The following is a 26,357-nucleotide window of genomic DNA, read 5'->3' on the forward strand; positions in this document are numbered from 1 at the left end:
TGAATGCAGAAACTGGGGAACAGAAATGACAGCTTAAAGAGATTCCAATTTGCCTGGCAACTACCCCCATCAGGAGTGAAACTTGAGTCACAGCTGTGTTCCCAGGCCTAGCTGCCCTTTTGCTGCTCACACCAAAAGGGATATGACACTTCCCTGATTGAATTACCTGGGCTCTGCAGGAAATTGAACAAAGCCCTGTCCTGACTCAGGCAAATGTTTTATTGGCTGGAGTCGTAAATGGAGCTTCCTCTTGGCAGAAGCTGGGAGGGGCAGGGTCTCTGAGCTTGCCAGAAACTGGAAAGACTGGTTTCTGTACCATGTGACATGAAAAGACACACCTCTATAGCCAGAATATGGTTTTAGAAAAAGATGAATAACTCATAGAGCGGACATGTGAAAATTGTATAAATGACACCATAATTCTTGTGATTTTTCTGCCCACATTTTAAGAGGTTTTTCGGACCGGTGGCATGTTCAGGGGGGTTTTAGCGGAAAAGAGGATATTACTCAAAATGTGTGCATGTGAAAAATCTGACACTTCATCAACTAATGTCCATACTCCTTGCGCACATGTGTGTAAATTTGGGTCAATGTCCGGAATTGCAAAACCAGTTAAAAAGTGCAAAATATTGCCATTTCTGAATGCAAGCTCCCAGGAAGAGCAGAGTTTGAACAGGAGATATCTCCTGTGATATGTGATGTGTGCATGTAATTTTAAACCAATGTTTACCTGTGCAAATATGTCTTTTGTTATCAAATATAGAATGTGTGCAATTTGACTGGGGAGTGTCCTCTCTGCAGGCTGTAAAATGACATCACTCTGACACAACTTAGCTCCCCCAATCAAGTGAGAAATGGAAGTTTGACCAATTAGAAGCTGAGAGAGAGGTAGGGTCAGTGATGCTAGAACACACCCACATTCTAAACACATAAAAGCAGACAGACAGGACAGATAGGGACCTTCAAATCCATTTGCAGCTGGAAGCTCTGCCAAAATTCCATATTTTACCTCCATCAACATCCAGAGATCCAGACTTCAAATCCCTCAATCTCCAGAATCCAGAAGCAGTGCTGTACCCAGAGAGAGAGAGCAGAGCTGACCCAGGCCAATGTTAGCAGAACCAAAGAGCTGAACCGGAGTCCAGTCTAAAACCTGACCAGATCCATGGCGAGGCCCATTTCACTCAAGAATATAGTGTGAGTACCTAGAAAACTGTGCAGAACCAATCTCCTAGTTAAAATAATATAATTCAATCCTATTTTAATCTAAGTAGAACTGTCTCCTAACTGTCACCTGTCATTCGTAAAGCTGTCACTTGTCATTTTCTAGTTGCAAGCTGCACTTGCCTTTTTGAACTTTCAAATTTCAAATCTGAAAAACGACCTTTATTCAATCGCTCATATCTCCGCGACCGTTTGTGCTAGAGACTTGCAGTAACTTTCCCTTGAAAGCTGAGAATCGTGGCTTTCCTACGAACCTAGAACCGTATTCCTACCCCCTATAGTTTTGCCGTAATCGTGAAACACGCATTCGCGAATTTTGCCGCGATTTGCAAATTTCTCCACGTGTAAAAATCTGATGCTGCTTGCCTTCCATTTGCCAGAAATTCGTTTAACCTGCTAATCATCCCTGAATCATTGCTAGTGTGAGCCTGGACTAATATTAACGAGATACCACTCACCCTGAACCTCTACAGGGAATTAAAAGCATTTTAGCATATTTTTCACTCCATTGCCAGCACATATAGAAGCATTTTGGGTTGTGTTTTAAACTTCTGTTGTCTAAGCTTGCTGGGGTGAACTGAATCACATTTGATTGCATTTCTGAGAACTGTGTGCTTTCCTTCCATTTCCTTGCATTGCATAAAAGGGGGGGGGGTGAATTGCCAGAGAAAAGTGATTACATTGTTTTGTTGAAATCATATTGAGTATTTTCTGTACTGCATTTCATTCAACATTGCATCCATCTGAAATCTATAAAGCATTCTCTACCACATTATTCTTCTGTCCCTATTTACCAGTGTGCTACCTTATCCATTTCATGTCAACTCCTTAGTGATTATCAAGAAGTGTGCTAGTGCCAGATTCTCCGTTGTTAATTTTTATCATACCAGATTAAGTGTGATATTCAATTATTAATTTATTATAAAGTCTGATATATATATCTATTGTTTAAATTATCAAATAAACCTTTTAACTTGCAAAACAGAACTACTTCTTGGCTCAGTGGGGTCAGGGGGATTCCAACAGAGGGGTGTTATATAGGGGTAGTCATCCAGAACGCATGAACTGGACATAAAGATATATCAATAAGGGTTTTCATTCAGTATTATAGACTAGGCGTTGACTTAGCTGTGGTGTTGAATTGAATCCTCTTACAATTTGGGGGCTCGGGCCGGACGTTTGGGTTAGAATACCACTTGTGCAGCTTAATACAGCGTGCCAGCTGACCAGATACACATATCCAGTCGGATCACCACGCTGCATTACGCTGTGAAGCATTCCTCAAAAGGGACACTCCAAGAAAAGTTCTGTTCTGCAAAAATAAAATACAAACTTCTGTAAGTCAGGACAGAGACCAATCTCTAGAATGACGACCTTGGTAGATATGAAAATAGCCAGAGAGCACTTCTTACATAAACTATTTGTGAGAGGTGAATGGGCTGAGCAGGGCCAGGATGCCTGGTTGCAGGCCATCACGCGACAGGTCACTGAAACAGGGTCAGACTTATGGAGAGATCAGGGTCCATTACATGTGGCCCTGAGTGAACTATATATGGCTCCTAAGGCCAAAGATGAACACGACAATATTGTTAGGATAGCGGCATATTTATATTTATATATGGGAGCCATACAGAATAAATGTGCTGAAGGCCATGATCTGGCAAAAAGACAACAGATGGCGTTAGAGAAGGCCCAATCTGATCTGGACTCTTCTGAGCAAAGGCTGCACAGGAGCCAGGAGTCAGAAAATGAGACCAGGCAGTACATCACTAAAATAAAGGAGGATATGGATGTGCTGCAAAAGGAAAAGTCAGAACAGGATACCAGATTTCTGGCCTTGCAGAAGGAACACCAAGAAGGTTTGGACTCCCTACTGCAAAGCCAGAAAAAGCTGGAGCAACAACTGGACTTCAACATGGTATGTGCTGAGCAGGTAGTCACCCTGCAAGGCCACCTAGATAGGGAAAAGGCAGAAAGCAATAAACTGATTCTGAAAGACCAGGATACCCAGGCAGAGTTTGATGAAGAGCGCCGGAAAGCTGGTGCCCTTCAAAGGCAGAGGGATGACCTGGCGGCACAGATGCAGGCTCTTAGTCAGGAAAGGGACACCTTAGGCCAGGAAGTCTGCCAGTTAAAAAGAAAAACGGAAGAAAATCACTTGGCCCTCCAGGGGCTGGGTGATCTCCAAAAAGAGCATGCAAACTTGTTAGAGCACACCAGAAGGGTGGAAGATGCTCTGGCAAGAAAGGAACAGGCCAGTAGGGATGGGAATCAGGAGGTAACCCTCCTGCAGCAAAGACTGGCCCAGTTCTCCAGGACCAACCAGGAAGCACAGAGGGAATATGAGGCCCTCTGTCAACACAATGATAGGCTCCAACAACAGGTAGCGATGCAGGAGAGACTGATAGAGTCCAGTAAGGCCTTAACTGAGGAACTGAAGGCACAAATGCAGGCTCTTGCATTGCGACAGGGAGCAGGGGCGGATAGAGATGAGGTTCGCTGGGAAAGGGAAACTCCGGAGCATAACCTCAGGAGCCCTAGTACCAGAGGCCCTCATACCTCTCAGTCCCTGGACTCTGCCAACCCCATGTTCCCCGGCGCACATGAGCACCGGGCCACCGGGATGGCAGACTACTATCCAGGCAAAAGTATGGGGCTCATAGGCCAGTACCACCCAGGTATGGAGGGGCGGGCATCCGGGTATGGGCACCCAAACGCAGTGCAATTTAGTGGGGAACCCCAGGAGAGTAGGCCCATTAAGGGCATCCTGAAAACCTCTGCCCAGTTAGGTCAGTGGAGGGGGTACCCATCAAATCCTGGCAGCAAGGAGGAATCTGAAGACTCCTCTGAACTGCGCAGGACACAGGAGACCAGGTCCCCACATTCTGCCAGCCATTCCCAGGCTCGCAGAATCCGGGAAAACCTGGAAGAACAGACGGGAACCTCTGGGAGCAGTGCCTCTGAGTCCGAGGACGAATGGACAAGGGTTACCCGAACCAAAAAGGCCAATAAGGCAAAAAGGGCCTTGCTTAAGGACCCCTTAAAGCAGATTAAGGCGATCAGGAGCGTCATCACGCCTTACCATAAGAACGCTAAGTATTCTGTTTGGGAGCACTTAGAGTTGTTTGAACAAATGATGGAGACTTTCCATTTGAAGGACAGCCTAAGCTGTATTCAATATGTAAAGTGGACCTTCTCCCCGGAATACTCCAGTTTCTTTGCGGGGCTGGAGGACCAAAATCATTTAAGATGGTCCACCTATAAGGCGGCCATCTTGAAACATTTTTCTGTTCACAGAAATCCTCAAGAGGCTCGCAAGGCAGCCTACAATTTGCAATGTGGGGAGGATCAGGCCCCACAAGAATTTGTGCAGGAGTTAAAGCGTGCTTTTGCACAGACCACAAGAAGGGTGCGCACGGATAGCAGAGAATTTATGAATACGTTTTTCCATGCCTTGCCCAAATATATCATGACCCAGCTCGTGAGGGATTTTCACGAGAAAAGATCTTTAGACTGGGTCACTGAACAGGCTACCCGGATCTATGAGGTGCAGAAACCGATAGATAGCAAAAGTAATGCCCAGAAAAACCCCAAAGCCAACAGCACCCCTGCTGCTGCCAAGGTGGCAGAGGTAAAGGTCACCCCCGTTTTGGATTTGGAGATGGGGGGGCCTAAAAACCTACCTGCACCTAATAATGCTAGGCCCAGGAGGTCCTCGGGTCAGTCACAGACAGGGAGCCAAGGAGGCAGCCCCACAAATGGCGTCCCTCGCTCTCCTGATTATGTAAGTCCCCGTTACAAGGGAAATCGACCCATCCTGGGTTATGTGTGGACTCCTCCAGCCCAAGGGGGGGGATCCAGCCAAGCACCTAACCCAGGGAACTTCCCTCCAAACTTCCCACAGGAGGGCAGAAATTTACCAAACCCTGGGCAGAACTTTTTCCCCAGATATCCACCCGACTTTCAGCCCCAAAACCATCCATCCTTCTTTCCCCAATTCCCTGAGCCCAGACCACTGAATCCGGGAGAGGGGAGGCCAAGGGTGGAGGGGTACCCAAATCTTCCCAACCCGGGGTATTACCAGAGGAGGGACAGCTACCCTTCCCGGGATCAGCCCAGGGGAGAAAACAGGGCCCCGTATCAGCCTGAGCGGGTTTCCCAGTTAGAGCGCCAGGTTCAAAACATGGCGCGGGATCTGGGTCACATACTGAGGGCTCAGCAGAACCCTCAGATGGGCGTGCCGGCGCAGAACGCACCCAACTCTGGACCTGGTGCTCCAGAACAATGACGGGGGCAGCACCCCGATAACTCACCGGTTCCCAGGGAGGAGGCACAAAGGGAAGGGGGGTGTAAAGCCTTGGAGGAAGCTTCCTTCCTCACTTGTAAACAGCCCCTGGAAACCCAGGAACCGGAAACAAAATCTCTTGCCCCTGAAAGTCTGTCTCCTAAGGAGCAGAGGGGGGTAGGAGAAACAAAAGACCCAAACAGACTCAGTTTGAGGAGGAGGTACAGATCCTCCAATTTGAGGGAGAGGGATCCTCAGAGGATCCTGGGAAAAGGATCTTCTCCTTCAGAGAGGGGGGAACTCCCCCCAAAGAAAAATGGGTCCCTAGGGATGCAAATCCAGACTGGGGAGATGTGGAGACTGAGCTACCGCCGCCCACCATCTCATCCCAGAACCAACAGCAAGAAAATCCCCTGGTTCAAACCCATCCTGGTGACTGCCTCCAAAAAGGGGGGGGCGGCCCAGAACCGGAGCCAGGGGAACCCACCATGGCTCTGATCTCCAGTTGCCAAATTTTTCTTTCAGATTCCCAAGGCTCTCCACAGAATTCTGCCCAAATCTCTTCTCTCGCCATGTCCAAAACCAGAAAGTTAGCCCACCAGTTGTCCAAAAATGTGCATTATCTGTGCCCCCTTGAGGAGAAGGAGGGAAGATACTATGCCCCGGTACAAGTACAGGGGCAGGGTACAATTTTGGCACTGGTGGACACTGGATCTCAAGCTACCCTTCTGTCCAGAAGGGCCTTTGACGAACTGAATGCAGGAAGGGGAGAGAATTACCAAATTCCTCTCACCTCTCTTCCTGGACAACTGCAGAACTTTGACGGGAAGGAAATTCCCGTTGAGGGGACTGCAGACTTGGACATTAAGATCGGGCGACACAAGTTGAAACACCCAGTCATAATTGTGACTCCAGAGGGCACCCCTTGTTTACTAGGGAATGACCTCCTGAGAAGGTTGTCACCCCTAATAGATTGTGTAAACAAGGTCCTCTGGACCCAGACTAGCCGACCCATAAAATTAAAACAGAGTGTCAACCATGTTAGTTTAAACGGCACCTGCCACATGGTTGAACAAAAACCTGACCAAGTAGAATTTCACTTCCAGAATAGCCAAATTCCAGACGTGACAGTAATAGCAGTAGGACAACAGACTGGTGATGGGGGGTCCTCTCTATTTCTGAAAATCAACCTTCCTTCCAGTTTAAGGTGGTATTCCACACTGGAAGGAAACACCCTGAAATTCTTTACTAATCCACAATCAGAAACTCCCACTCCTATAGTCCAGAAAGATGTGAAATCAGCTCAGAGCCTGGCTGATATTCAGCAAATTGGAGAGCAGTTGTTCATCCCTGTTCAGTTAAATGATGGGAAGGACTCTGTTCTCGCTCGAGTGTGTGTGAACAACGGTAAGAGCTTCATCAGCGAAGCCATGTTCCGCCAACTCCCAAAAGATCCAGCCATTCCCACATTCAAACTGATAGACAAATGGGAAATGGACCTGGAAGCACCTAATTCCAAACATCTCCTGCCAAGCAGGTGTATGCTCAAAATCTCCATTGGCAACAAGAGCATAGTCCATAATTGTTGGGTCGTGCGAGACGTCACTGCCGCCTTTTACTTAGGCAGTGACATTCTCAATCGCTTTGCCATTAGTTTGGACCTAATAAACTTCAAAGCTTGGTCCCGATTAGCGGATAATCCCATGGGCTTTGATGATCCAGAAAAAGCATTTAGGTCAGCTCAATTACTACCTTATGCAGTTGAAATTCAGATCAAAGAGGAAGTCACCATCCCGGAAAGGACCCGACAATTCTCCCTGGAAGTGAAAGTTAAAAGAGGACAACATTTGAAAAACCCTGATGCTTACATACATCTAAATGCTTCTCTCCAACAGCAAGGGTTGGGGGTAAACCCAACTCCATTAGTCAACATAGAACATGACACCATTCCAATAGAGGTGGATAACAGCGACTTAAAGAGTATTACTCTAGCCGCAGGCACCATTATTGGAATGGCGGTTGATGACCGACATTTTTCCATCGACTTATTAAATGAACTGTTAGGACCAATCCCCAAGGACTGTTTTGACAGTGACAGTGAGGACAATACAACACCAGACAGGATTTTTACCCGGCATGGGGGGAACTTCCTGGTGTACACTTCCTGCCCCTATGGTAATCAAGATGTGACTTGTGACTTCAGGAGGGATGAGGTGATTTTCCAGGTCCATGAGGGCTGCCTTTCCCACCTGAAGCCTCCAGTCCAAATCAGCACTCTGACCAGGGACTTCTCCACCCAGCTGGAGGAGGCCGCTGAAATAGCCAAACCAGAAGTCTTTCCAGGCTTCAGGCAGATGGTGGAAGAGAGAGTCAACCTAGCTGATGCCTGTGTGACTCTGGAACAAAAGCAAAAGTTGAAACAAGTTTTCTTGGATTTCCAAGATCTCTTTGCGGTCGACTCATATGACTGTGGTCGCACTGACATCCACACAACAACAATCCCCACGGACCCTGGCATGACTCCTGTGTTTGTGAAGCAATATCGCTTGCCTCTCGCATCAATGGAGTCCCTTACTGAAATAATTAAGAACCTTGAGTCCAGGGGAATAATCCGTCCCATCCACAGCACCTTCAATAATCCGGTGCTGGGAATATTGAAGCCAAACGGCCAGTGGAGACTCTGTGCCGACCTTAGGGAGCTCAACAAACATGTCCATACTTCCCGATGGCCTCTGCCGTACATTGACCAAGGGCTGGCCCAGATCCAGGGGTCACAGGTATTCACTGCAATAGACCTGACCAATGGATACTGGACCGTGCCTGTCAGCAGGGAGGACCAATACAAACTGGCTTTTACCTTTGGGGGCCAGCAGTACACATGGACCCGGACTCCCTTCGGATACCTCAACTCCGGCAATGAATTCAACATTTTCCTACATAAGGCCATGCCCGACCTGGGTGCGAGGGGTAACCTGGCTTATGTAGATGATGTCCTCATCAAAAGTTCATCTGTGGAGGAACATATAGCGGAGATCCGTTATGTTCTGACGCAGTTGAGGGCCGCCGGAGCAAAACTTTCCTTTCAGAAAGCACAGTGGTGTAGAACCCGTGTTAATTTCTTGGGGCATGAGATTACTCCTCAGGGTCTCTGTCCCCAGGAAAAGAAAGTGGAAGCACTTCAGAAACTGAAGGACCCCACAACTCTGCGGGAACTAAGGAGCCTCCTTGGACTGACTAATTACAGCAGAAAGTTCATTGAGGGCTACGCAGAGATCACCAGACCCCTGATTCATCTCCTGAAGGGGGGGGTCAAGTGGGAATGGGGTCCAGAACAAGCCGAGGCGGTAAAACAACTCAAAAGAAGCCTCTCACAAGCGCCTTGCCTAGCTTACCCTGTCAGAAACAAGGAGTTCTTCCTGGAGACGGGGTTCTCTGATACGTGCTTGACGGCCGTATTAAACCAAAAGCATGACAAGGTCAATAAAGTAATCTCCTATGCGAGCAAAACTTTATCCTCTGTGGAGGAAAAATTCAACGATTGTGAGAAGGCACTCCTGGCAACGGTGTGGGCATTGAAGAATTACCGCCCGTTTATCCAGGGGGAACACATCATAGTGGAGACTCCACACCAGCCTCTGCAATATCTCCAAAGTGACAAAATCCGGGCCGGAAATGTGAGTAATTCCCGAATTACTTCCTGGATTCTATCAATGCAAGGCTTTCCTGTGGAGGTCAGATATGGCCAAAACAAGAAGAGTCCCCTCGCGCAAGGTCTGGCGGACTTGCATGATTGTGCCAGAGAAAACTGTCTCGAGGACGAAAGTCTAAAAATCAAGGACAACATGGAGGCATACCTTAATTCCCCACACAAAGTCTTTGAAGAAGACAAGTGTGAGGGAATGCCCACTGTCTATGTGGATGGATGCTCTTACCATGTTGACAACAACGGGGAGAAAGAACTGGTGGCCGGCGTAGGGAATGCATGGGTGAATGAGTTCCCAGAACCCTCCGCTGGATACAAAATTGGTCCCCGAAGTAGTCAGGTGGCAGAATTGATGGCTGTGCATCAGGCCATCCTCACTGCTGTCCAGCATCAACTCCACGAACTGGTCATAATCACAGATTCGGATTATGTACGGAACGGGTTCGTGGAGCACCTGGTTAATTGGAAAACCAGAGGCATGTTATGTGCTAACAACAAACCCTTGAAACATGGGAAGTTGATCCAAAACATTGATGATCTGGTCACCTCGAATGAGATGACCATCTATTGGAAAAAGATCAAGGGTCATTCCAAAGTAGAGGGACCAGACAAAACTGGAAATGACTTAGCTGATCAGCTGGCCAAAACCGGGGCCATCCAAGGGGATCTAATTGAGATTGAGTCCCTGTTGGGGGAAATCCAGGTCACTGCTATCACTAGGTCCCAGACAAATGCTCACAACGACCTTTCAATTGCACAATGGAGTAAGGAGACCCCTGATGCTGATTTGATTACAGCTCAGAAGGGGGATCCAATAATTGGTAAATTTTACCAGCACCTTGAGGACCCTGAGAACTTTCCCCTGACGGATACCGATTACATTGGGAAAGAGGACCTAAGAGTGTTGATGAAATGTCCAAAAATGTTCCGAATCCAAGACGGTTTGTTGGTAAGGAAATCCAAAGCTGGCCATGACCAGTGGGTGGTTCCTACCTCATTCCGAAGCCTGATGTTAAGTCACGCCCATGATGCGGCCACCGCCGGTCATAGGGGGTTTCACACAACATTGGAAATCTTAAGAGAGGTTGCATACTGGCCACACATGGGGCAGGACCTTGACCAATATTTGAAGGGTTGTCTTGTGTGTGCACAATTTCAGCCATCATCCCTCACGCACCGTGCACCTCTCCAAAAGAGGGGGATGACCATGCCATGGTCAGATTTACAAATCGACTTTGTAGGCCCTGTGATTCGCTCGGCTAGGGGGAATAAGTACATGTTGACTGTGACATGCTTGTTTACCAAGTGGGTGGAATGTCTCCCAGCCCCAAATTGCAAGGCAGAAACGGCAGCTGCCTTGATGATTAACCACATCTTTTCCCGTTTTGGTCTACCTCAAAGGATTGAGTCAGACAGGGGTAGCCACTTCACCAGTGAAGTAATGACAAAGATGTGGGAGATACTGGGGGTCAAGAGAAAGCTACACATTGCTTACAGGCCAGCTTCTTCTGGGGCAGTAGAGAGATATAACCGAACCATTGTGAGCATGTTAAAGAAGTTTGTGGCAGATTCTGGGCCAAGTTGGGATATCCGATTACCTCTGGTCCTAATGGCCATCAGATCTACCCCTTCATCTGCAACCAAAATGTCACCATTTGAGTTGATGACTGGGCGCAAGATGGTGCTTCCTCAGCATTTGCTCTACAGGACCCAAGAGCAGACACTGATAAATGCCTCCACTACTCATGAGTATGTGGAGATTTTAAGGAAACACCTCCAACATGCTTTTGCTTATGCTCAGCGGAATCTAGAAAGATCGGCTGATAGCATGAAGACCCATTATGACCTGAAAACTTCCAGGAAGGAATATCAGGTGGGGGACCGGGTCTATCTATACAACTTCCAAAGGAACCAGGCCAAGCAGCGCAAATTTTTGCCTACATGGAAGGGACCCTTTGAGATCATCGACAAAATCTCCCCTGTGGCCTACAAAATCCACATCCCCAAAGGTCCTTTGGCAGCGGGGGAAGACAAGTGGGTCCACATAAACCAGTTGAAGTGTTGCCATCCCAGGCACGCTCTGCAACAACTGGAGGAATCCTCTGGAATCCTAGCGGGTACTGTCTCGGACTAATTCAGTTCCAATCATAAAACATACCACATCTAGTCTCTAAAATATTGTGATTTGCATGAAACTGTCTCTTAGTTATACTGTTTTTTTTCCAAAATAAGAATGTAATGTTTCGTTATGATGAAATGCATATGCTGCCCCACTATCTCAACAGTGGTGGAAAAACGTCTATGAGTAGGTATTGCCGCTCTTCCTTTGTCATCCTAGGAGAAGGAAAACCTGCAGGCTGGCCAAGGAGGACGATCCGGAGACCGGGAGCAGAGACGCAAGGGGCCCGGTGTACCACCCAATATTCCCATCAGGACCGGGGAGGATGACCGATCGATCCACCGGATGGATAAAAAGATGCTGAACTGTGCCATCTATTGGCAGAAGATGAGGAAACATCCCAGGTCTTGCGAGTCCCATCAGTGAAACTGAATGGCCATCGCAAGAGGGGGGCTTGTGGGATGTATTTACCCATGCATCCGAGCCGTACCTCAAAACTGTCCAGTTCTGACATGGAAAACATCATGATGGCCAGAGCTTTCCAGAAAATGCCCAGGGAAATGCATGAAGAATAGGCTGCCACCCATTTTTGCCGATGTTATGGGCACAGAAGGGCACTACCTAAACCACCATTGGACTACCCACACAGTAGTCTGAAACCATTGGGAGTGGCAATGCTGATTGCCAAAAGCAAACCCATAACTGTTGGGAATTCATTTTCTTAAATCCCAAAAAGGGGTGCAGTACCAGTACTCACCACTATCCAAAAGCCGGCGTTTTAAAACTACCAGATTTTGTAGAAAACTGAATAAATGAACCCAAAACATGCCAAAGAAAGACTTACTGAAAGGTGGATCCAATGTAAAGTTATATTCTGAAGTGGCTTGAAGGTTTATAACAAGACTGGCTTAGCTGTGGATTTCAGCAGTTTAAGTAAATTTGGACTGAAAGACACTAAAAAAATCTAAATGTTTAAATTGACTGAGTGACCTACTTCTGAGTGTCACATAGGTTGCAATTGTTTAAATGTCATAGTTTTAAACTTAGAATCAGCCTTCTAGCTGCATATGTGAAAATGTTTAGTTTTATTTGAATGCAGAAACTGGGGAACAGAAATGACAGCTTAAAGAGATTCCAATTTGCCTGGCAACTACCCCCATCAGGAGTGAAACTTGAGTCACAGCTGTGTTCCCAGGCCTAGCTGCCCTTTTGCTGCTCACACCAAAAGGGATATGACACTTCCCTGATTGAATTACCTGGGCTCTGTAGGAAATTGAACAAAGCCCTGTCCTGACTCAGGCAAATGTTTTATTGGCGGGAGTCGTAAATGGAGCTTCCTCTTGGCAGAAGCTGGGAGGGGCAGGGTCTCTGAGCTTGCCAGAAACTGGAAAGACTGGTTTCTGTACCATGTGACATGAAAAGACACACCTCTATAGCCAGAATATGGTTTTAGAAAAAGATGAATAACTCATAGAGCGGACATGTGAAAATTGTATAAATGACACCATAATTCTTGTGATTTTTCTGCCCACATTTTAAGAGGTTTTTCGGACCGGTGGCATGTTCAGGGGGGTTTTAGCGGAAAAGAGGATATTACTCAAAATGTGTGCATGTGAAAAATCTGACACTTCATCAACTAATGTCCATACTCCTTGCGCACATTTGTGTAAATTTGGGTCAATGTCCGGAATTGCAAAACCAGTTAAAAAGTGCAAAATATTGCCATTTCTGAATGCAAGCTCCCAGGAAGAGCAGAGTTTGAACAGGAGATATTTCCTGTGATATGTGATGTGTGCATGTAATTTTAAACCAATGTTTACCTGTGCAAATATGTCTTTTGTTATCAAATATAGAATGTGTGCAATTTGACTGGGGAGTGTCCTCTCTGCAGGCTGTAAAATGACATCACTCTGACACAACTTAGCTCCCCCAATCAAGTGAGAAATGGAAGTTTGACCAATTAGAAGCTGAGAGAGAGGTAGGGTCAGTGATGCTAGAACACACCCACATTCTAAACACATAAAAGCAGACAGACAGGACAGATAGGGACCTTCAAATCCATTTGCAGCTGGAAGCTCTGCCAAAATTCCATATTTTACCTCCATCAACATCCAGCGATCCAGACTTCAAATCCCTAAATCTCCAGAATCCAGAAGCAGTGCTGTACCCAGAGAGAGAGAGCAGAGCTGACCCAGGCCAATGTTAGCAGAACCAAAGAGCTGAACCGGAGTCCAGTCTAAAACCTGACCAGATCCATGGCGAGGCCCATTTCACTCAAGAATATAGTGTGAGTACCTAGAAAACTGTGCAGAACCAATCTCCTAGTTAAAATAATATAATTCAATCCTATTTTAATCTAAGTAGAACTGTCTCCTAACTGTCACCTGTCATTCGTAAAGCTGTCACTTGTCATTTTCTAGTTGCAAGCTGCACTTGTCTTTTTGAACTTTCAAATTTCAAATCTGAAAAACGACCTTTATTCAATCGCTCATATCTCCGCGACCGTTTATGCTAGAGACTTGCAGGAACTTTCCCTTGAAAGCTGAGAATCGTGGCTTTCCTACGAACCTAGAACCGTATTCCTACCCCCTATAGTTTTGCCATAATCGTGAAACACGCATTCGCGAATTTTGCCGCGATTTGCAAATTTCTCCACATGTAAAAATCTGATGCTGCTTGCCTTCCATTTGCCAGAAATTCGTTTAACCTGCTAATCATCCCTGAATCATTGCTAGTGTGAGCCTGGACTAATATTAACGAGATACCACTCACCCTGAACCTCTACAGGGAATTAAAAGCATTTTAGCATATTATTCACTCCATTGCCAGCACATATAGAAGCATTTTGGGTTGTGTTTTAAACTTCTGTTGTCTAAGCTTGCTGGGGTGAACTGAATCACATTTGATTGCATTTCTGAGAACTGTGTGCTTTTCCTTCCATTTCCTTGCATTGCATAAAAGGGGGGGGTGAATTGCCAGAGAGAAGTGATTACATTGTTTTGTTGAAATCATATTGAGTATTTTCTGTACTGCATTTCATTCAACATTGCATCCATCTGAAATCTATAAATCATTCTCTACCATATTATTCTTCTGTCCCTATTTACCAGTGTGCTACCTTATCCATTTCATGTCAACTCCTTAGTGATTATCAAGAAGTGTGCTAGTGCCAGATTCTCCGTTGTTAATTTTTATCATACCAGATTAAGTGTGATATTCAATTATTAATTTATTATAAAGTCTGATATATATATCTATTGTTTAAATTATCAAATAAACCTTTTAACTTGCAAAACAGAACTACTTCTTGGCTCAGTGGGGTCAGGGGGATTCCAACAGAGGGGTGTTATATAGGGGTAGTCATCCAGAACGCATGAACTGGACATAAAGATATATCAATAAGGGTTTTCATTCAGTATTATAGACTAGGCGTTGACTTAGCTGTGGTGTTGAATTGAATCCTCTTACAGACTTGTTAGTTGAAGGAGGTCCTGATAGGGACGAATTCAGTAAAGGCCAACGTGAGTGCCCATCTCTGGAAGGCCTAAGGAGACAGGCCTGCTCCCAGCTTGAGGGTGAACCTCCTGGGACGCATAGGATTTATTGGGAAGGTGGACTCCTGTATAGTGAGCCCACAGAGTCTACAGAAGGAGACCATAGGAGGTTGGTGGTTCCCCTTGCTGTTAGGCCCTTCCTCCTGCAGTTGGCGCATGAAGTGCCCCTTGCTGGTCACCTTGGTATTAAGAGGACCAAGCAAAGGTTATCCATGCACTTCTACTGGCCCAAGATGGGGGTGCAAGTAGAAAGTCAGTGCAGGAGTTGTGCCCCCTGCCAGTTATCTGGTAAGGTTGTCTCGACAATCCAAGCTCCGTTGGTACCGCTCCCAGTTGTGGGGGTACCATTTGAACGGGTAGGGATCAACATCGTTGGTCCCCTTGACCCGCAAACATCCTCAGGCAATAGGTTTATCCTGGTGCTGGTCGACCATGCAACCAGATATCCTGAGGCCATCCCATTGAAAACTGTAACTGCCAAGTCAGTTGCAAAAGCTTTTCTTGGCATGTTTACTAGGGTTGGCTTCCCTAAAGAAGTTGTGTCGGATTGTGGCAGCAACTTTATGTCGAAGTATATGCAGGCTATGTGGAAAGAATGTGGGGTCACCTACAAGTTCTCTTCTGCATACCACCCCCAGACCAATGGTCTGGTGGAACGTTTTAACAGAACATTAAAAAGCATGATTGGGGCTCTGGAAGAACCTCAGAGAAGAAAATGGGATCTTCTTTTACCATGCTTACTGTTTGCCTACCGAGAGGTACCACAGAAGGGTGTTGGCTTCAGCCCTTTCGAACTTCTGTTCGGTCATCCTGTACGGGGACCCTTAGCCATAGTCAAAGAGGGATGGGAGATGCCCACTCCCCCTGTTACTACCAACGTAGTTGATTATGTGCTAGGGCTCAGAAAACGGATGGTACTTCTGATGGGCTTGGCTAGTGATAAATTGAAGGCAGGACAAGCGCTGGTGAAACATTGGTACGAACAGAAAGCTTCCCTCATCAACTTTACACCTGGTCAGCAAGTCGTGATCATGAATCCCATAAGGCCTCGAGCTTTACAGGACAAATGGTCAGGCCCTTACACAGTGGTGGAGCCCCTGGGTGAGGTTAACTATTTAGTGGACCTTGGAAGGCCTGGACAGGCTCCAAAAGTGTTTCATGTGAATAGGCTGAAGGCTTTCGTCCCAAGAGTCGAAATCGCAGCACTGCTACTGGCTTCAGATGTTGAGGAAGAGGAGTCTGAACCTCTCCCCGACCTGTTCCAAAGCGGTCCTTCATATAGCTCCTTTGAGGGTGTCCGAGTGGCCCCTCACCTGACTTCTGATCAGCAGGCTGAGGTGAAAAGTTTGCTTAGGCAGTTTTCCCCCCTGTTTTCACAGTCGGCTGGTTTGACACCTTGGTGCAAACATAACATAGACACAGGAGACAGTGTACCTACCAAAAGTAGGGGATACAGGATGTCAGACAAAGTACGGTCTTATATTAAGACCGAGGTCAACAAGATGTTAGATCTTGGGGTGATTGAACCCTCTAGTAGTCCTTGGTCCAGCCCTGTGGTTTTGGTTCCAAAGGCAGGCACTTCTGAATTGAGGTTCTGCGTGGATTACATGGCTCTGAATGCTGTCACCAAGACAGATGCACACCCCTTGCCTCGAACAGATGAGCTGGTGGATACTTTGGGTGCCTCCAAGTACCTCAGCACGTTTGACCTCACTGCTGGCTATTGGCAAATAGCTTTAGCAGAACATGCCAAGGAGAAGACAGCATTTTCTACTCCAGACGGCCTTTACCAATTCCGGGTAATGCCGTTCGGGTTGAAGAATGCACCTGCCACTTTCCAGAGGCTTGTGAATCATGTTTTGAATGGGTTGGGCGAATTCTGTCTTGAATATCTGGACGATATAGCAGTTTTCAGTGCCACCTGGGAAGACCATGTGAAACACCTCGGGATTGTGATCCAGGCTCTTCAGAAAGCACACCTCACCATAAAGGCTAGTAAATGCCAGATTGGACAAGGCTCAGTGGTTTACCTTGGACATGAAGTAGGTGGAGGGAGGATACAGCCTCTTCCCAGTAAAGTACAAGCAGTACAAGACTGGCCTACCCCCACTACGCAAACCCAAGTGAGAGCCTTCTTAGGACTCACTGGGTATTACCGCAATTTTGTGGCAGACTATGGCACCATAGCTGCCCCTCTGACTGCCCTCACAACTCCGAAGAAACCCAAGAAGGTAACTTGGAATGACGAGTGTGAGAAGGCCTTCAATGGCTTAAAAGACTCCTTGTGCCAGGCCCCTGTCCTCAGGGCCCCTGATTATCAAAGACCTTTTATCGTGCAGACGGACGGCTATGACACTGGGATAGGAGCTGTACTATCGCAAGTAGATGAGAAGGGTAAGGAACACCCTATTGGTTTTATTAGCCGCAGCTTAAGGACAGAGAGCTCAGATGGTCCACGGTAGAGAAAGAATGTTTCTCTGTTGTGTGGGCCCTAAGGAAGCTGAGGCCCTACCTCTATGGGACCCACTTCACTGTGCAACCTGACCATAAGCCCTTAAAGTGGCTAATGAACATGAAGGGGGATAATCCAAAGTTGCTTAGGTGGTCCATAAGTCTACAAGGCTTCGACTTCACTATTGAGCATAGGCCAGGTGTCCAACATAGCAATGCTGATGGGTTGTCCAGAATGTTTAACCGACCTGAACAAGAGACTCATCCAGGGGTGGATTAGTTCCCCCTGTCCATAGTCTGGGAGGGGCGAGTGTTAGGAAAGATTTCGTAATTGTAGGTAATTTTCCTTCCATGTGGCAACCCCTAAACTTTTTGCTGTTGTTTTACACCTTGTTCTCGACTTTGCCAGAGAAGTGCAGCCTTCTGCCGCACTCCTCTGGGCTTTCGCTCCTTTCTTACGGGGAAACTGACATACCCTTAAGACAGTCAGTACCGGGAAACGCTGTTTTCCGTAGTTTCTTTTATCATGTTGCGGCTTTCGTGCAACATGACACAAGAGGGCACTGTAAGCTAAGTTACAGCTCTCTTGGGTCTCTAGCCTTCTACGGGCCCTAGATACTCATTTAGGATTGTAACTGATCGGTGCAAGTGGTTCACGGACGGGACGTTTCTTGTGTTTTGAGCTCCTTTTGGCGTTCTAAGCGCGTTTCTCGCGCTTAACCCAAAATGGTGGCCTGGCTCCCAAAATGGCCAGACCACGAGGCTCCTTTGTCCTGTCCGCTGACCGTCTTGCTCCCTTCACCTTCCCCAGGTCGAGCCGACCCGGGGCCTTCCTTATTTGGGCATGTACTTTCCCGCGAAACACGGATGCTTTCGCGGCCTTCTACATGTCTTGTGTGTGCCTCCAGGATGTGGGCTGGGATGTCTGGTCCCAATACACATCCTGGGTGCCAGAGAGTCTAGGGTGGTGTGAATGCCTGGGACCACCGTGGTCCGTGATTGGTCCACGAATGGTGTGAGTGTTGATGAGCGGATCTCCCATTGGGTCCCTTCCGTTTTGGCGCGAAGGGAACCGTGGATAAGAGGGGGCTGGAAACACCACTACCATGTCGATCTCCTGAGTTCTCACGAACGAAGGAATACAGGAGCCAAGTATCCTGCAACCAAGAGGCTGAACCGAGGAATCGCTGGTGACCCGCTGAAGGACTGCTCCTCTGCACTGCTGTCGCCTTGTGAAACCCTTTTTCACCTTTGATCGAACCAGAAGGCCTGTACTGGTACTTCGACCCTTGGAATAGCGGGAACAGCTATTCTCGGCATCTTCACCATCTCCTGCTAGTAAGCCTTCGGAAGCGTCTCTGGGCCATCCAGCTGACTGACCAGCCTACACAGGAGTCTTGCTCTGTAACCGCCGCCAGGTTGTGTAGTATTTCGAGTCGTTGTCACTCTCACACGCTTCGTACACTTGGCGTTCCCAGGTCTGAAGTGAGTAGTGTACATTTGGCTCAGATACACACGGCCGCTCCGTTGCCCTGCTGTGGTAACAAACTGTGGGGGTTTCTTCGTTTGGGACGTCTTTAACTCAACTCTGCTGCTGCAGACTCAACACGACGACGAGACGCTCCCTGCTCTTCTGAACCTGCCAGCTACTGAAACTGACGCGGAGAAGCCTGAGTCTGCTTGCATCGGGGACCGGTGAGTAGCATAGCTAGGAACTGGTCGCCCTCCTGCAGGAGCCCATAGCTTTTCCCCGCTGTGTCAAAACAGCACCCTTTTGCGTACTCGCGCTCTGCTTCTGCCCACAGTGGAGGCTGCGATTGAGTTGCAGAACACTGTTCTTCTTCATTTGTGCACTAAACTGAACTGCCTGATTTCCCTCGAAGAGACTCCCCTTTTGCCCGTTGGCACCAGCGTGTGCAGGTACTTTTGAGCACAAGGCTCCACTCTTCGCAGGGCTCGGACTTCCTTTTAGTTAGGTGCCTCTGAAGGCGGACTGGGTCTAAGCATTATTTCGCACTGCCTGTTTTCCTTCCCTTTTAGGTGGACTACACATTTCGTGCATCTAACGCTTGAGACTTGTTGTATTTGTATATATATTGTATTGGTATGGTATGTGTTGGTTTACTAGAGTTGTATTGTGATTTCTGGCTACGGTCATTGTTTTAAAGGCCTTGGAATAAATGTGTATATATTTTTAATATAACACCTGTTTGGAGTAGTTTGTAAGTGTCCTTGCTTTGTGTGCTCATTGCGGGCTTTCAGTCACCCTCACCCTTCTTGAGACCTAGTCTTGACCGCCGCGATCGCTACCTTGATTGGTCTGGCTCGTCCAGAGGTTACCCTGTTCCAAGTAATTAGGTTAGCCTTCTGAACTTCTGCGCCACCAGGACAGAGTTCAGAAATCCGTCTTAACAGGGAGCAGAAATGGAGTCATGGGAGTTAAGGAGACAGAGGGTACGGACGGCAGAATGGTAGATAGATTTGAGGGGGGCGAGATGAGAAGTAGGTAGTCCAAAGAGTAAGGAGGAGCAGTAGAAGAGGCGAGAGAAGATAAGGGAGGAGATTAAACATTTAGTAGCATGGAAAGTGATAGAGGGGCGGACTTTGCGAATATTGAAGAGGTGTAGATGCCCCCACACACGTAAGTTTGCACCCTCACAGTCTCTGACGTTAACCCCTCTACCAACATTTGAAGTACTTGATCCCCCTCTTGGAATTTGCTCCACTGCACGGACCTATTTCAGAAGTGCAGAGAAATGCCAAACCCAGAAGCAGCAACCAAACGTGCCAATGCCCTCTTCCTTGCTCCTGAGCCCTGGCTGCTCACGACCCCTGCACACCATAAGGGCCAGTGAACTGTCTGATGATGGCTCCCTGCTGGAGCCCGCAGGTACATACCAATGTCAATGTCTTACCTGGTTGTGCTTTTGAATACTCTATTTGGTCTCCAGCGTTTCCTTTACTTCCCTCAAGCTGTCCAATATGTACACTAATTATATTGTATTCACTGTCTGTCCTGCTGCTAATACATTCTGCTCACCCACCAATTATTGATATGCAATGTTTTCGATGTAGTGTTCTCGCACTAACAAGCTCCCTGAGAAAATGTCACTACACAGCCAGATTAGCATGTCTTGTCTACCGCCTAGGATTTATCCTCTGGATCAAAGCTGGTTAGGGAAAGCGTTCTGCAGCTTCCTATATAGGTTTGTGTTCCATACATCCCATAGACACTGGTCACCATGCCCAAGGCACTGGGGAAATCAGCTCATGGCCAGTGGAAACATAAGCTGGAAAGATAGCTCAGTGGGTCAATGTACCTAACTCAGTAAACAATGGGCAGTCTCCGTGTTAGAGGTTTGAGTCCAACAAGATAATCGACTTTAGTAACAATATCCCCTTTAATTTGCAGTCAGTCCTGGCTCCAGGGCGTTGGTAGGCAGCAAAATTGCATCCCCATGTGAGGCAGTTTAAAGGTGGCGTAAAGTTCTTCTGCGAAACCTCGCATGAATACAAAATGAATAAATATAAAGAAAACGATTGTAACCGCTTTTCAAACTTCTCTCTATGACGAGTTATTTTCCAGCATGCTGAACAGGAAATAATCCCTTCCCGGACTGGTCATTGATATTTTCTGAGTAGCTTCTACTTCCGGGTGTTAGGGAGAATTCTCTTACAAGGCTAATTTCTCAAACCTAGTGAGTCCCCCAGCCGCTTTGCTGGATTTTTGGGGTTTGTTTTTTTCTCCTGCTAAGAGTGAGACTCTTTTCCTCCCACTCTTACGCATGCTTTGAGGTATGTCTGACTTATTGTGTGCTTATCGGCTATGGGGTCTTTTACTCCATAGGGCATCATCTGTTTTAGTGTATGTGTTACACAGCACCCTCAGTGCAGTAACACAGGGGTGTCATAGTTACCCCCAAACATAGACGCCATACCTTGGGACTGACTACTGTCTCCCAGGGCATGTAAAGTCACCATTGGCTTTATTAGTCCAAAATTGTGAACAGAACCAGTACAAACCATCATATTGTGGAAGTACTGGAAGGGGTTAATTAGACTGCCCCTGGGTCTGTTTCCAAGGGGGCACTGTCCAGTCCCCCCTTGTCGAGTTTCTGGCTGGTGGCAGTGGTTACCACGCAAAATATTCCACCGGAATATTTCCTATGGGATTTTCCCATTTATTTTAAACGCACCACTTTTTTGGTGCAATGTTAAAGATACCGCTGGTTTATTTATTTAATATAAAATCACTGGTTGGGTCTTTTCGCCAGAACTCTTTTCCAAAATGGCATTTGTGTCCATCCCTGTAACTCCAACCAAGGTCGGGCCCTTTGTTCCAGTTTTTGGCAGGCTTCTCCACAGAAGCCCTCCAACTGGTGCCACTCTGTCTGGGTTCCACAGGATGTGTGGGTGGGGGAATTGGCTCCCTGGACTGCGTTGCCTTAGCAACCCCAGTCGCACTCTGTTCTGATTGGGCCAGTAGTGAGCCCCCCGGCTCACCACATAGCATGTATGAGTGACAGCTAGGCTGTTGAATGAGGGGTTTTCTGCATAAAAGCAGGGCTTTTGGGACTGGAACTTCAGAAGTCGCCACAGGGCCTAAGAAATCTGAAGAGGGGAGAAGCTGAGTCATCTGCAATGATGAGACCACCGGTGGAGGCCTGCTGCAACAACCTCACCACTTTCCCGACGACAAGAGAAGATCTTCTGCTGTAAGAGTCTTCTCCCTTTCAGCTGGTGGGGACAACCAGTTTGCCATTCACCTTCCAGGACGTCCCTTGGTCGAATCGCCAGTGCCAACCACCCCGGCGGCCGGATAGCCAAGCTTCACCACTGTGACTGCGAATAAAAGGAACGCTCCTTTTTAACCAATCAAACTCTGCTGCTGGTTTCTTCCCTGGGCAGTGTAACAACTCCAAGTTTCCTCCTCGACGAGATCGTCTCCTTCCCTGGTCGAAACCACGAACTGCACCCGCTGCCAGGAACAACTGCCACTGTTGGAGATTCCTCACTCTTTAAGGTACTATGTTCCGCCTGGCCTCCCTTTCTGTGGATTGCTAAAGGTGACCCTTAAACCCTTGGCTTTCCAACTGGGTTGGCCCCCAGACCTTCTAACTTTACCTTTCGCATCAAACCAACACCCTTTGAACATTTCTGCAAAGACTTGAGTGCTTTTTAAACTGTGTGATCTTGGGCACATTTCGCCTTACTCCATTTAAAGTGGGCCTGGCCTATGAACTTTGGCTCTACAGTAGACTCTGCCTTCACTAACTTGCTGTGGTCTTAGAAAAGTGTTGGGAACTGTTTTATTTTCATGACCTGCCTTTTTCTCTCCCTTTAACTTAATTATTGGAGTGCCATCTAAGTTACGCGCTCACATCTGTTTTTACAAGTAGTGATGTTTTGACCTAAACTTGTCAAATAATTATTAAGAGAGGTGTGCATACTTTTTCTGATTGTGTTTGAACTTGCTTTGATCTATAGTGCTTAGGGTATTTCCTAAAGTGTGTTTTAAATAAATAATTATATACTTTTGATACCAAGCTCTGGTCAGTGTTTGCTTTCTCTACTGTGTTTTTAGCCCTATTGTGTATCCTCTGTATACTGCCTTACTCATCTTGAGAGAAGTCTGACTGCTCAGCCGCAGCTACCAGGTAAATCTGGGTGGTGCAGACTGCTACCAATTGGGTTTACTGCTTACTCCTGTAGTCTTAATCTTCTTGCAGTGTTCCCCAAGAGAACTGCACAGGATTCTGCCTAACACCAAGATTTCTTCGTATAGGATTTCCGCCCAGTTGGAGGTTAAGCTATTAGACCTTTCATATACATTACACCTGTGAGACTTTCCACAGAGAAGATTCCCTGTGTCGCAACGGCATTACGTCACAGTGTTAAAAGCGCATATCTGAATCTGTCCTCCGCGATGTGCTCTCTGGGGAAATGGATATGGCATCACTGTGCTAATTAGCGACACTGGTATCTGGCCTTACTGTGCTAACAGGGCATAATGGATACTGCCCTTGCTCTGCTCACTAGACAGACACGAGTCTGGACAGACGCTTCTAACAGGGCATACTAGAATGGTTTTTAAACGAGTACAAAATTACAAAAAAGGTAATTGAAACTTTTTTTAGGGGGGTTCCCCCACAAAAGCCTCCTACCCCACCCATCCACCTATTTTTAACTATTCCCGACCCCCCCAGCCCCTTATCTACCCTTTCCCACCCCCCAAAAAAATGTCAATAACCTTTTCGGTAATTTTGTACTCGTTCAAAAGGCAGTCGTAAAAATGACTGACGATGAAAGGACGTTATACCACTGGAATCTAGTCTTAGTGGCCTTCCGGAAGTCGTGAGAGTACTGAGCGGTTTGATGCAAGGGCAAGGTATTAGCAATGAACCGCCCAATGATGTGAGTACCAGTGAACATTATGTCACGGGGCCTCATTACGACCCTGGCACTAATGGGTTAACGGCGCTGTAAAAGGCTGCGGCGCCGTTAACCCATTAGTGCCTGATTACGAGGTCCCTTTGCGGGACCCGACCTTAATGGCTGGTCTACACCAGCTGTTAAAGTATGGACCCGCAAAGGGACCTTGGTGCTAATTACGGTACCGCAATTTTCCGTACCGTACTTAGCGCCTTCCCCATTCCCATTGAGCCCTATGGGGCAAAAATGGGAATGGGGAAGGGCCATGGAGGAAGGGGGAATTACCGCCCTGCTAACCTTGTAATGGGGTGCTAATTCCACCTTTCTCCATGGCGGAGTCGGTAAGTTACCGGCATGGACCATGGTGCTAATAGCACCATGGTCTTCCACCAGGGTCGTAATCAGGCCCACTATCTGAAAAATTATGAAATGGATCCTCATCATGTGACCATAGCGGGCCAGTGGTGTGAGAACATGGGAACATGGCACCCAGGGCTAGGAAGGGCCTAGTTGGGTGGCTGCCCATCACCCATTAGCCGTGTGCCGCTCTTAATGCATCACTGTTTGTGTTCATATCAGCTATTAATTTCTCATTTCTCTGTTTTGATTTCAGGTGATGTTGGAGACTGGAAAAACTATTTCTCTGAAGCGCAAAGTCGGGAAATGGACGCAAAATTTGACGAATGTTTAGTGGGAACTAAGCTTGGAGCAAAGCTAAAGTATGATGTGTACTGCAAAACCTAATGACTTAATGAAATAACTGCGTTTTAGTGCAAACTTTGCAAAATGCACACTTCCTAATAAAATATGTTGTCTTTGTCATACTTGGTTTCGAATAAATGTTTCTAAAAGTGCTTAGCTGTTACTTCAATGCTTAAAATAAATGCAGAATGTTCGTTTTATTATGGCTTGGTGATGAATTGAGACGGTGCAGGGGCACTGGCAAGTTCACAGTGCAGCAAATGCTTAAATCTAACTTTAGGTTCCTCTTGGCTTGTCCGGGTAGACTCTGGCCACCACCTGATGTCCTGCAGCAAAATCAAAGCTCCCTTCTGACTGCAGTCCTTTCCTTAGCCTGGTGGAAGCCATCTTGGCCATGCTAAATAGGTGTCCATTTTGAACATTCTAAATAGCTACCATAGGGCCAGGTGACATGCTTCCTCTCTCCTTATGCAGTCTTGATAGGGTTTCCATCCCAAACATTTGCAGCATAGGGCCAAAAGCAGCAACGGGCGAGTCCAGTGTGCGATTCCAGGTTTCAGACTTTTAGGGACATAGTCCTAGACCAACAGGAGTGGTAAAGAACGGGATGTACCCTGTTCAGACCTCTGTTTGGCACTGCAAGTACCAAAACCCCTACTCCTTGCTGCTCTATTAGTTTCCGATACCAGAAAGCACAACTCCTCTGTGCCCGCTTGTGCTTTCCTACCAACATATTTTTTTCCTACCAAGGTGCATTACTTGTCCTCTCCTCTTATTCTACCACCAACCACCTGAATAGCCTCCCAATCCTAGCAATTATTCCCCTACCCTTCTCCTCAGCACTCAATGCACCCATCTGCATGTGTGACAAATCAATTTACGGGGCACCAGTGGTCCAGGTATGAATATCGGTTTCTAAACCATCAATCAGCCCCACACCTCTACTACACCAGCATAGATGCAAACAGATTGGAAACACAAGCAAATTATAAACCTCCTTGTCCAATTTTGGTAATGGGGATGGAATGGCAGGCTTATTTCCGAAAGTTTGTTGACTGTTGGTTATTTGTAACACAGCAAAAATTCAATTATTACGCAATGGGACTGTCCAGTCAAGGTTGTATAAAAATATCTACTTTATTATTATCACAACAGATAGTTCTAGCACTATACAAAATACAGCCCACCCTGTAAAGGAATGCAGAAGACAGACAGTTTCAAAGAAGGAAAAGGGATGCATTCTGGATACTGACAGGAGGGTAGTCGGTACAGTAATTAATCGCAATAGTTCAAGGATACTTGTTTCTAAACGAAGGGAGCAATGGGTCATAAAATGTGACTAGGGGGCCTTCGTGGCAGGACCAGGGGGACAGCACCACAATGTACCTTGTGCTGTAGGAGTTCTTGGTGCTTGATAGGGTTGAGTCGGTTTCAGGACGTTTTGCAGCTTCTGCGACAGAGTTAAAGATGGGAGACAGTTGCGGGTATCAGGCGGCAGGCATTTCAGTGAGAGAAGCTGGACAGATGGCTCCAGGCTGACCTACATAGCGACCCAGGGTTAGGAATCACCTCAGTGATTATCAGCGTTTCTGAAGCACTGGTCGAGGCATCTCGGATGGCTTTAGCAACTGCAGCATAACAACAGTCATCAGTGCAGTCGGTTGAAACTCGACGGGCTCGACTGTCTCAAAAATTCCCTTTAAGGCTGACGTTGGTAGATGCTTATCGGTGCACTCTTCTTAACTTCTTCACTGGTCTCATGTCACTCTTTAAGGCAGACGGCCCAAAGCTGAGGAGAGTGTTGCAGGCAGCTGCCTTGTCCTTGGTTTGGTTCAGAGTCTCTCTGGCACCTCCAACCTAGGAAGCTTGCTGCAGAACCTAGCAGAG

General features: G+C 47.0%; 1 protein-coding gene across 1 annotated transcript in view; it reads left to right on the top strand.

The window, feature by feature from the left end:
- The window catches only part of SULT6B1 (sulfotransferase family 6B member 1), a 382,977-nt gene extending 358,355 nt beyond the window's left edge, over nt 1–24,622 (top strand). The window contains exon 7 of the mRNA XM_069630680.1: nt 24,382–24,622. Within this exon, the coding sequence (XP_069486781.1) occupies nt 24,382–24,512 (131 nt within the window). The 3' untranslated portion in view covers nt 24,513–24,622. The remainder of the gene's footprint in view (nt 1–24,381) is intronic.
- Nucleotides 24,623–26,357: the final 1,735 nt, after the last annotated feature.

Source organism: Ambystoma mexicanum, chromosome 6q (assembly GCF_040938575.1).
Source record: "Ambystoma mexicanum isolate Mex_15411 chromosome 6q, UKY_AmexF1_1, whole genome shotgun sequence".
NCBI lineage: Eukaryota > Metazoa > Chordata > Amphibia > Caudata > Ambystomatidae > Ambystoma > Ambystoma mexicanum.